Source organism: Salmo salar, chromosome ssa21 (genome assembly GCF_905237065.1).
Source record: "Salmo salar chromosome ssa21, Ssal_v3.1, whole genome shotgun sequence".
NCBI classification, from domain to species: domain Eukaryota; kingdom Metazoa; phylum Chordata; class Actinopteri; order Salmoniformes; family Salmonidae; genus Salmo; species Salmo salar.
Genome location: NC_059462.1, coordinates 46,563,511 through 46,576,323, shown reverse-complemented (window position 1 = coordinate 46,576,323; position 12,813 = coordinate 46,563,511). Strand labels below are relative to the sequence as shown.

At 43.6% G+C, this 12,813-nt stretch overlaps 1 protein-coding gene across 1 annotated transcript in view; it reads right to left on the bottom strand.

The window, feature by feature from the left end:
• Positions 1-4,361: 4,361 nt before the first annotated feature.
• The window catches only part of LOC106582414 (uncharacterized), a 41,344-nt gene continuing 32,892 nt past the window's right edge, over positions 4,362-12,813 (bottom strand). The window contains exons 4-5 of the mRNA XM_045704842.1: positions 5,565-5,907; positions 4,362-5,360 (exon numbers count right to left, since the gene is read on the bottom strand). Coding sequence (XP_045560798.1) covers positions 5,207-5,360; positions 5,565-5,907 — 497 coding nt within the window. The 3' untranslated portion in view covers positions 4,362-5,206. The remainder of the gene's footprint in view (positions 5,361-5,564; positions 5,908-12,813) is intronic.

Here is a 12,813-nt window from a genome sequence, read left to right as displayed (position 1 = left end):
CCGCCATTGGACTCTGGAGCAGTGGAAACGTGTTCTCGAGTGATGAATCACGCTTCATCATCTGGCAGTCCGACAAACAAATCTGGATTAGGCAAATGCCAGGAGAACGCTACCTGCCCCAATGCAAAATTGCAACTGTAAAGTTTGGTGGAGGAATAATGGTCTGGGGCTGTTTTTCATGGTTCGGGCTTGGCCCCTTAGTTCCAGTGAAGGGAAATCTTAACGCTACAGCAAACAATGACATTCTAGACGATTCTGTGCTTCCAACTTTGTAGCAACAGTTTGGAGAAGGCCCTTTCCTGTTTCAGCATGACAATGCCCCTGTGCACAAAGCGAGGTCCATGCAGAAATTATTTACTGAGATCAGAGTGGAAGAACTTGACTGGCCTGCACAGAGCCCTGACTTCTCCTCTTTCTGCTCTTACTTTATGAGTCCTTTGTAGTGTGTTATCACCCCTGTAACCTCACAGATGAATGCAGATGAAGCTGGGTAAAATTATCATGAAAAAAGTATGCTCCGTACTACCCAGAGAAACCTCATTAATATGCATCACGTAGAAGCCAAAAGAAAATAAGATCCTCTCATTTAAAAATCTGATTACATATTCTACTTTATGTTGCACCCAAGAGGTGCGTTTTAAAATTCAAATACTATTTACTCCAACGCACAATTGTGAAATGAGCCCAATCACCAGAAACCAAAGGATTGCGCACTAATTAAGGGGACACTTGAAAGACAAAGACTTGGTTGTTGAAGATTGATTAAGACAGACCAACATGCTGCAGGAGTGGACCAATGAGAATCCTCTGTTCAAAGGCCTGACAACATGCTCCACTGTAGATAGTGGGGATTTTCAAACCATACGTCTAGGAGAACTCCAAATGGTTAGACATTTCTATAAATATAACTTTAATTTTGGAAACGGCAACGGGCTGTATCTTCACACACAAATAGTCTACATGTATTCTCCAGTGCCTGCTGCCTACTACACTGTACCGGCCCCACATGACGTAGTCTCATTGGAGTACAGTGCTGGCCACACTATGGATGTGGGATCACATATGATAAATAAATGTCCATAAAGCATGAAGTGACGACCCTGAGAAACAGAACTGCCCAAAAAAGATAAGTCAATCAGATCATAAACACAGGGGTAACTTTCATTTCCTGGTCCTATGTATGTCGTTAAGTCCTAAGGGTTGGTTGAGATTAGGGTGGCGGCCTGAGGTCATGCCAGGGGAAAGCCCAGACCAGAATGGGTGGGGGCCAATACTTCCAGACTGTTGGCACATCACTGGACGGGTGGCCTGTCTGTACGTCAGGACTTAATGACAAGTGGCCCGTCCGGACAGGGATTAGCAGAAAAACAACAAGCAATACACCCCGCCTCCTCAATGACTTTAGTCTAGTCCCTCAATGACGCTAGTCTAGTCCCTCTCACTGGGTGTCCTGTTATCAAGAATCAGATATATGTACTATGTAACATTCTGAGGGTCTTACACCCCCGCGATGTGCTTCTTGTCTATCACCTGCTGTTTCTTCCTCAGCGGTGTGCCTGCGTGCGTCTACACGTCTTGATTGCTTTGTTTGTTTTGCAATCAGAAATACTCCAGGACAATCCTCTTGAGGTAAAAGCTGATCCTGATCAACCTTAGATGGAGCTAAAGCCCCTGGCAACAGAGAATTAACCTCTGCTCTCACACTGGCTGGATATTATCATCACTACTGTGGCACGAAGCCATCTTCACCTGTAAACAGCTGCCCTGTCCTCTGGTGGGGCAGGCTGGGCGGGATCTGGTCCCCTCTGGCCTGGTCGCCCGGGCCACTGCCTGCAATAAAACAGTCCTGTAATCTGAGGGTGAACGCCTATCCAGGCCACACGCAGATTAACAATCTGCAACCAATGATGAGCTCAGAAAAAGTGAGGGCAGAGAGAGAGAGATAGCGAGAGAGAGAAATTAGGAGAATGAAATTAAACAAACTGTGAGCAGCATCTCTCTCTCTCTCTCCCTTTCCATCTCTCTCTCTCTCTCCCTTTCCATCTCTCTCTCTCCCTTTCCATCTCTCTCCCTCCCTCTCTCTTTCTCCATCTCTCTCTCTCCTAATTTGCCCTAGAATAAAGCCAACGTTTATGAAGCCTGGATGTTGTGAGCGCTAATCCATCTGTGTTTTGCTCAGTTTAGAAGAGATTACATGATGGCTGCTTTTGTAAATGATATAAGAGTAGGTGAAAGACAGACGCTGCCCCATGCAAACAATGAGCAGGAAGGAGAATGGATGATGGTGACAATGGCAAATCACGGCGTCAGCGAGGAACTACGGTACTGGTGGTCTTTGCGGTTGTTAATCTGATTTACGGACATGTTTTGGTGATGAAACTAAGCCCCGCTGCCGAAAGGAGGATGGAGTCAGAGGAAAAAAATGTTAATCCACAGAGAGAGACTGTTGTCTTTCCTCTACAACACAGATGAGCCAGCAATGGAGAAATGGTGTGCAAAAAAAAAACACTACTCTGAATGACGTAAAGGATATTTCTGCTTTCTTAAAATACAAAAATTACAAATCCACCCACAGTATTTTGATAACAGTCATGTTTTGGTCACACTTTATTTGGATAGTTCCATATAGATGCTCTACAAATGGTCATACTATCAACAAACTATCTGTTGATAAGCAACTGCTTGCTAAGGTTAAGGTTAGGTTATACGGTTAGGTTTAGGCCTAAGGTTAGGGAAAGGGTTAAGTTCAGGGTTAGGATAAGGGTTAGGGTTAGTAGATATAGTGGCTTGCAAAAGTACTCACCCCCTTTGGCATTTTTCCTATTTTGTTGCCTTACAACCTGGAATTAAAATGGATTTTTTGGGGAGTTTGTGTCATTTGATTTACACAACATGCCTACCACTTTGAAGATGAAAAATATATTTTTATTGTGAAACAAACAAGAAATAAGACAAGAAAACAGAAAGCTTGAGCGTGCATAACTATTGACCCCCCCCATGTCAATACTTTGTAGAGCCACCTTATGCAGAAATTACAGCTGCAAGTCTCTTAGGGTATGTCTCTATAAGCCTGGCACATCTAGCCACTGGGAGTTTTGCCCTTTTTTCAAGGCAAAACTGCTCCAGCTCCTTCAAGTTGGATGGGTTCCGCTGGTGTAAAGCAATCTTTAAGTCATACCACAGATTCTCAATTGGATTAAGGTCTGGGCTTTGACTAGGCCATTCCAAGAAATGTAAATGTTTCCCGCTAAACCACTCGAGTGTTGCTTTAGCAGTGTGCTTAGGGTCATTGTCCTGCTGGAAGGGGAACCTCCGTCCCAGTCTCAAATCTCTGGAAGACTGAAACTGGTTTCCCTCAAGAATTTCCCTGTATTTAGCGCAATCCATCATTCCTTCAATTCTGACCAGTTTCCCATTCCCTGCTGATAAAAAACATCCCCACAGCCTGATGCTGCCATGGATGGTGATGGTGTTCTCGGGGTGATGGGAGATGTTGGGTTTGCGCCAAACATAGCATTTTCCTTGATGGCCAAAAAGCTCAATTTTAGTCGAATCTGACCAGAATACCTTCTTCCATATGTTTGGGGAGTCTCCCACATGCCTTTTGCGAACACCAAACTTGTTTGCTTACTTTTTTCTTTAAGCAATGGCTTTTTTCTAGCCACACTTCCGTAAAGCCCAGCTCCTTGGAGTGTACGGTTTAAAGTGGTCCTATGGACAGATACTCCAATCTCAGCTGTGGAGCTTTGCATCTCCTTCAGGGTTATATTTGGTCTCTTTGTTGCCTCTCTGATTAATGCCCTCCTTGACTGGTCCGTGAGAGTTAGTGGGCGGCCCTCTCTTGGCAGGTTTGTTGTGGTGCCATATTCTTTCCATTTTTTAATAATGGATTCAATGGTGCTCCATGATATTGTTTTATAACCCAACCCTGATCTGTACTTCTCCACAACTGTGTCCCTGACCTGTTTGGAGAGCTCCTTGGTCTTCATGGTGCCACTTGCTTGGTGGTACCCCTTGCTTAGTGTTGTTGCAGACTCTGGGGCCTTTCAGAACAGGTCAATATATATACTGAGATCATATGACAGATCATGTGACACTTAGATTGCACACAGGTGGACTTTATTTAACTAATTATGTGACTTCTGAAGGTAATTGGTTGCACCAGGTCTTATTTAGGGGCTTCATAGCAAAGGGGGTGAATACATATGCACACACCACTTCTCCGTTTTTTTTAATTTTCTTTTTTTAAACAAGTAATTTTTTTCATTTTACTTCACCATTTTGGACTATTTTGTGTATGTCCATTACATAAAATCCAAATAAAAATCCATATAAATTACAGGTTGTAATGCAACAAAATAGGAAAAACAGCAAGCGGGATGAATACTTTTGCAAGGCACTGTAGTTAGTTGAAATGTTGACATTTATTGAACATCTACAAACCATCTACATGGGACTATCCAAATAAAGTGTTACTTCATTGAACTTGTGCTTTTATATTCTATGGCTAATGCTGCCAAGGCAACCCCACAATAAGAGCATACCTGTTTATAGATTATCCTTAATAATGGAGGCCTTAAAGCTTGAGCTCAACACACAACCAACAATATCTAGCTAGTTTCACCCTTTGTATGACACAGTTACACAAAAATGTGTGTTAATAATTTTCCATGCCCTCGGTTTGTTGTCAAACTACACTCTAACGATCCAAAGAAAATAACTTGGTTGGTAAGTACGTGCATTGCTGTTAGAGAAGTATTCCCAGGTCATTTTGGTTCCAGGACAGGCCTACGACATGATCTTTGGATTATGATTTGTGTTGCTACTTTGTTGCAAGTCATGCCATATGATGTCAGGAGCGGCAAACACAGCAAAGCAAGCAAGGTAATAACAGGCCAGTTGGGCTGTTTCTGTAAATCGTGACAGGCGTTATGATGTGCTAACACACTAGCCTTCACGGTTGGCGCCAAACACTTTCTTTTACACCCTCCATCCATAGGGTTTTCCTGGAGTCTTTACAAAACAATCAACTACGGTTAGCATCGGTAATTCATCATTACTGACTGTGTATATGTACTTGTGTACCACCAATGAGGCCAGATGATATGAAGAGCTCTGATATGGCCCTCTATGCTATCCCTCCGCCTCTTCCTACTCCTCCATCTCTCCCCCAGGCCCTCGCTCTTCCCTGGGGTGAGTAGGAGCCTCAGTCTGCCCAGTGCCTTCGCTCTGATCCAGCATGGCAGCCTCTGGCTCTGGGCTCAAGAGCAGTGCATTGGGAGCCAGAGGGGTAATGAGAGAGCTGAGAGTTTCCTCCCCTTCCTTCCTCCTGTTCTACTGGACGCAGCAGCTCTTCAGGCCTGTTGGGGTTAGATAAAGGGTGAAGACACTGTACTGCCACCACTTCATGATGTGATAAAGACAAACACACTATGGAATGGCCCTCGATGATAATCCTGCACTTTATTATTCCAATAATTACACTTTTTAACAATGAAAATCTTAGACATTTTTCATAGCCAATGGCTTATTATTTCAGTGTATTACTATTCCTAGTGTGTTACCATAGAGCCTCTGGCCTGCCTGGAGACATGGGTTGACCCTGTGAGCCTCTGGCCTGCCTGGAGACATGGGTTGACCCTGTGAGCCTCTGGCCTGCCTGGAGACATGGGTTGACCCTGTGAGCCTCTGGCCTGCCTGGAGACATGGGTTGACCCTGTGAGCCTCTGGCCTGCCTGGAGACATGGGTTGACCCTGTGAGCCTCTGGCCTGCCTGGAGACATGGGTTGACCCTGTGAGCCTCTGGCCTGCCTGGAGACATGGGTTGACCCTGTGAGGCTTGTGGGGCTCTGAGATCATTAACACAAGACTGCTGGCCTGTGACGGAGCTTGTGTTCAGGGAGGAGTCTGGGGAATACAGAAAGCATATACTTCTAGGAATATTGTTTAAATGCACGCACACACTTCAATTTCACAGAAATCTAAGTAGATATGAAAATCTCCTCATAGAACTGTATCCATCTTGTGAATCTTGAATGGTTTACATCATAAGCCAACAGAATCACTAATGAAAACAAACGGAGGAGGATCTTCCAATGCTACTGAAATCTTCGGCTGTCTTCTGCTTTGCTTGGAGAGGGAGACTGGGATGAGGAAGCACACAAGCATGGAAAGACGCTGATGTCATTGTCGAAGGAATGGGGAACACATTGAAAATGCTGGCACCACGGCAAGTGTTCGTGGCTAGGGTGGATTTATGGAGCCGTTACTTGGCAGCCTTTAGAGTGTATTGTTACCTCTCTAGTGTGGAGGTTCAGTCTACTTGCCACTTCAGAATGAGACCTCAGGGCCAAACCATGATTAGGCCAATAAGTATTACTCAAGAGTTCCTGGTTGGTTCAAACTCATTCTCATTGGCTTTATGAATACCTGTATTTTTCCAGTGGGTGAGGAACACTACGACACAGTACAGTGGGGTCATTTAATTTCCCTATTTTCTAGCATACAATACAGCTCAATGTTTGAATTAGTTGTTTTACCCAGTCATTACTGCTCATCTTTATCAAGGGTGTCAATCATTTTGGACCCCACTGTGTATCAAAGCATAACGCCCACAGCCTTGGTCTTTCTCAGTGACTACACCGAACCAAATGAACCAGCAACTATTGTAGAAAATACAGTGCCTTTGGAAAGTATTCAGACCCCTTGACTTTTTCCACATTTTGTTTCGTTACAGTCTTATTTTTAAATGGATTCAATGAACAAAAATCCTTAGCAATCTACACACAATACCCCATAATGACAAAGTGAAAACAAAGTAAAACATTAAAAACAGAAATACCTAATTTACATAAGTATTCAGACCCTTTGCTATGCGACTCAAAATTGAGCTCAGGTGCATCCTGTTTCCATTGATCATCCTTGAGATGTTTCTACAACTTGAATGGAGTCCACCTGAGGTAAATTCAATTGATTGGACATGATTTGTAAAGGCACACACCTGTCTATATAAGGTCCCACAGTTGACAGTGCATGTCAGATCAAAAACCAAGCCATGAGGTCGAAGGAATTGTCCGTAGAGCTCCGAGACGGGATTGTGTCAAGGCACAAATCTGGGAAAGGGTACCAAAACATTTCTGCCGCATTGAAGATCCCCAAGAACACAGTGGCCTCCATCATTCTTAAATGGAAGAAGTTTGGAACCACCAAGACTCTTCCTAGAGCTGGCCACCTGGGCAAACTGAGCAATCGGGGAGGGGAGAAGGGCCTTGGTCAAGAAGGTGACCAAGAAACCGATGGTCACTCTGACAGAGCTCTAGAGTTCCTATGTGGAGATGGGAGAAACTTCCAGCAGGACAACCATCTCTGCAGCACTCCACCAAGCAGGCCTTTATGGTAGAGTAGCCTAGTGGTTAGAGTGTTGGACTAGTAACCGAAAGGTCGCAAGATCAAATCCACGAGCCGACAAGGTAAAAATCAGTCGTTCTGCCCCTGAACAAGGCAGTTAACCCACTGTTCCTAGGTCGTCATTGAAAATAAGAATTTGTTGTTAACTGACCTGCCTAGTTAAATAAAGGTAAAATAAGAAAAAGATTAGCCAGACAGAAGCCACTCCGTAAAGCATAGTGGTGGCAGCATCATGCTGTGGGGATGTTTTTCAGCGGCAGAGACTAGGAGACTAGTCAGGATCGAGGCAAAGATGAACGGAGCAAAGTACAGAGAGATCCTTGATGAAAACCTGCTCCAGATCGCTCAGGACCTCAGACTGGGGCAAAGGGTCACCTTTCAACAGGACAACGACCCTAAGCACACAGCCAAAGGAACACAGGAGTGGCTTCGGGACAAGTCTCTGAATGTCCTTGAGTGGCCCAGCCAGAGCCTGGACTTGAACCCGATCGAACATCTTTGAAGAGACCTGAAAATAGCTGTGCAGCGACACTCCCCCTCCAACCTGACAGAGCTTGAGAGGATCTGCATAGAAGAATGGGAGAAACTCCCCAAATACAGGTGTGCCAAGCTTGTAGCGTCACACCCAAGAAGACTTGATGCTGTAATCGCTGCCAAAGGTGCTTCAACAAAGTACTGAGTATAGGGTCTGAATACTTACGAAAATGTGATATTTCAGTTTTGTATTTTTTTATACATTTGCAGAAAGGTCTAAACCTGTTTTTGGTTTGTCATTATGGGGTTTTGTGTGTAGATTGAAGAAGGGGGGAATAATTTAATCAATTTTAGAATAAGGCTGTAACATAACAAAATGTGGAAAAAGTCAAGGGGTCTGAATACTTACCGAAGGCACAAGTGGAGTTCAGGCACATCCAGAATTTGATTAAAATCTTGTTACTGACGCCATAATAAACCTGTGGTGAGAATGACATCACGGCGTGACGAATCTCCGCTGACAGATTTAGAAATGTTACCATAAGATGTTGATGGTGTTTATGGCCTTTTTATTCTATTTCTGGAAAAGTCAAACAAACTGGAATGTGGTAGCATATAGGCTACAACATATGGTTGCTCTGGGTAAAAGCAGGTTCCTAATGCCAACTTCCTACATTTCCTTGTCATATAATGAAGCTTGCTTAGAGAGACAGAATGAATAGATGGTGATAATATTGCCTTGGCTGTGGAAAGATTAGCATAAGGAATACATGAAACCATAAAGCTTAGCCATGTTAAGCGCTGTCCATCTCTAGAGAATCTATAAAAGCCTTTCTTTTCAAAGCAGTGTTGCTGAAACCATGCTGCCAGGCATTACCTTGATAAAAAAGTAGGCAGATATATTAACTAACAGATATGGACATGGGATCATCTCTGCCGAACAGCTCGGCGGTGGAGCTGACAAGGAGACACTTGTGGTTAGGTATGACCAATGAGGCTGCCTCACAGCCCCCTGTGAACATATTATTTGATAAGCCATTTAAACATTTGGATGAAGAGGTTTTGACTAGGGACAATGACAGACAGACAGACAGACAGACAGACAGACAGACAGACAGACAGACAGACAGACAGACAGACAGACAGACAGACAGACAGAGCGCGAGAGAGGTACTTAGAGAAAATGCTGCTTATTTATAAATCAACAGCAATTTCTGTGATGCCTTTATATCTGCATGTGATTAAATCTGAAAGGACGAAGGGGGAAGTCAAAAAATCATTTGATCTAATTTCCCACCGGGTAATGAAAAACAGCAGTGATTTTGAGCCATGGTGAAGCAGGGCTGGGCTCTATCCTCTGCTCTGGGGAGACAGGAGAATGGAGGCCATGTGTGCTGTTCAGTCACATAACTATTGTGTTGTTTGCTAATGTGACTATAAATATTTATGCTAAGTATTACGACAATGAAGCATTGTAGGTGATGGGGATTCGTCTTGTTTGTGAGGTTGATGTAAAATCTATAGCTCCTATGGTAACAGGAAATGATCAGCATAGGTTCCCCAAAACTAACTGAGTTAGAACTAACAGAGTCCTGTTATAAACAACATTATAAACTCAGTGGATTGAGCCAATTGGGTGAATGCTGATTGGCTGACAACAGTGGTATATCAGACCATATACCACAGGTATGACAAAACATGTATTTTTACTTTAATTACATTGGTAACCAGTTTATAATAGCGATAAGGCCCCTTGAGGGTTTGTGATATATGGCCAATATTCCATGGCTAAGGTCTGTATCCAAGCACTCCGCATTGCGTCGTGCAGAGAACAGCCCTTAGCCGTGGTATAGTGGCCATATACCACAACCCCTCATGGCTTATTGCATAAATAGGCACCACTGTTAAAACCTCTTAGATGTAAAATGTCCTCTGTTTTGTTGACCTTTGTGGTTCTGGTACCAGTTCCGACCAACATTTTCGCTTTTAAATCGACCTGGGGACACCATAGATGAAAATGGCTTGCACTGAGCGGTAGCTCTGATTCTCACAGACACAGGGGTATGTCTCTTTAGCCTGTGTGAAGCAAGATGTGAAATCTGACACCACTTGAAGCTGGGATGTCCCTCCTAGCATTTCATTCGCTCTTCTGACTGTCCATCAAGTCCTGCCTGACCCCAACGTCACAGCCACTGACAACGCCTGGAATCCTGACATCGTAGCACAGCAGGAGACAGTGGTTTTGGCACTGTAGCACATTCAGAGATCAATTTATAGTCAGTAATCTAAAATAATTCATATATTTTAAACAAGATGGACAAGATTAATATGAGATGAAAGGCGAGTTCCTACCGAGTTCAGGAAGCCAAGCTAGAGCTCTGTGGGCAGACATTTAAGGAGGGTGAAATCTTATAGTTTGTTGTTTTATCATTTGTTTAACTATATGTTGAAAGCATACAAGTCATTTCAAGTCTTAGTCACACAGTTTTGTTGAAAAGAAAATGCATCATCAAATATTTCATATTTTAATATTTGTATCATATTGTACTGTGTACTTGAGCTTGTGTCCTCTAATGTGACTACACCTCATTATTTAATAACAGTTTTACTAGGAAGATGAGACTGTAAACCTTGTTGGAGTATGCAGCACTACTAGTTATTGTTTATGGCCCTCTCATGATATACAGTTGAAGTCGGAGGTTTACATACACTTAGGTTGGAGTCATTAAAACTCGTTTTTCAACCACTCCACAAATCTCTTGCTAACAAACTATAGTTTTGGCAAGTTGTTTAGGACATCTACTTTGTGCATGACACAAGTAATTTTTCCAACAATTGTTTACAGACAGATAATTTCACTTATAATTCAATTTATCACAATTCCAGTGGGTCAGAAGTTTACATACACTAAGTTGACTGTGCCATTAAACAGCTTGGAAAATTCCAGAAAATGATGTCATGGCTTTAGAAGCTTCTGATAGGCTAATTGACATCATGAGTCAATTGTAGGTGTACCTGTCGATGTATTTCAAGGCCTACTTTCAAACTCAGTGCCTCTTTGCTTGACATCATGGGAAAATCAAAAGAAATCAGCCAAGACCTCAGAAAATAAATTGTAGACCCCCACAAGTCTGGTTCATCCTTGGGAGCAATTTCCAAACGCCTGAAGGTACCACGTTCATCTGTTCAAACAATAGTACACAAGTATAAACACCATGGACCAAGCAGCCGTCATACCGCTCAGGAAGGAGACGCATTCTGTCTTTTAGAGATGAACGTACTTTGGTGCTAAAAGTGAAAATCAATCCCAGAACAACAGCAAAGGACCTTGTGAAGATGCTGGAGGAAACAGGTACAAAAGTATCTATATCCACAGTAAAACGAGTCCTATATCGACATAACCTGAAAGGCTCCTAAGCAAGGAAGAAGCCACTGCTCCAAAACCGCCATAAAAAAGCCAGACTACGGTTTGCAACTGCACATGGGGACAAAGATTGTACTTTTTGGAGAAATGTCCTCTGGTCTGATGAAACAAAAATAGAACTGTTTGGCCATAATGACCATCGTTATGTTTGGAGGAAAAAGGGGGAGGCTTGCAAGCCGAAGAACACCATCCCAACCGTGAAGCACGGGGGTGGCAGCATCATGTTGTGGGGGTGCTTTGCTGCAGGAGGGACTGGTGCACTTCAAAATAGATGGCATCATGAGGCAGGAAAATTATGTGGATATATTGAAGCAACATCTCAAGACAGTCTCAGTCAGGAAGTTAAAGCTTGGTCACAAATGGGCCTTCCAAATGGACAATGACCCCAAGCATACTTCCAAAGTTGTGGCAAAATGGCTTAAGGACAACAAAGTCAAGGTATTGGAGTGGCCATCACAAAGCCCTGACCTCAATCCTATAGAAAATGTGTGTGCAGAACTGAAAAAGCGTGTGCAAGCAAGGAGGCCTAAAAACCTGACTCAGTTACACCAGCTCTGTCAGGAGGAATGGGACAAAATTCACCCAACTTACTGTGGGAAGCTTGTGGAAGGCTACCCGAAACATTTGACCCAAGTTAAACAATTTAAAGGCAATGCTACCAAATACTAATTGAGTGTATGTAAACTTCTGACCCTGTAACGGCTGTCGTTGGAAGAAGAGGACCAAGGCGCAGCGTGGTGAGTGCTCATCCCGTGTGGCTCAGTTGGTAGAGCATGGTGTTTGCAGCGCCAGGGTTGTGGGTTCGATTCCCACGGGGGACCAGTACGGAAGAAAATGTATGAAATGTATGCATTCACTACTGTAAGTCGCTCTGGATAAGAGCGTCTGCTAAATGACTAAAATGTCTAAAATGTTAATATATATTCTGAGAACACAATATACAAAGAGAAAATGTGTGGCTCAGTTGGTAGAGCATGGTGTTTGCAACGCCAGGGTTGTGGGTTCGATTCCCACGGGGGACCAGTACGGAGAAAAAAAATGTATGAAATGTATGCATTCACTACTGTAAGTCGCACTGGATAAGAGTGTCTGCTAAATGACTAAAATGTAGAAAACGACAGCCAAACAGTTCTGTCAGGTCTACAAAACACTAAACAGAAATTAACCACCCACAAAACCCAAAGGAAAACAGGCTGCCTAAGTATGGCTCCCAATCAGCAACAACGATATACAGCTGTCCCTGATTGAGAGCTATACCCGGCCGAAACAAAGAAATACCAAACATAGAAAAAAAGGACATAGAATGCCCGCCCTGACCAACCAAAATAGAGACATAAAAGGATCTCTAAGGTCAGGGTGTGACAGTACCCCCCCCAAAGGTGCGGACTCCGGCTGCAAAACCTAAACCTATAGGGGAGGGTCCGGGTGGGCATCTACCCGTGGTGGCGGCTCAGGTGCAGGACGCAGACCCCGCTCCACCGCTGGCTCACCCCACTTTAATGGCTCCC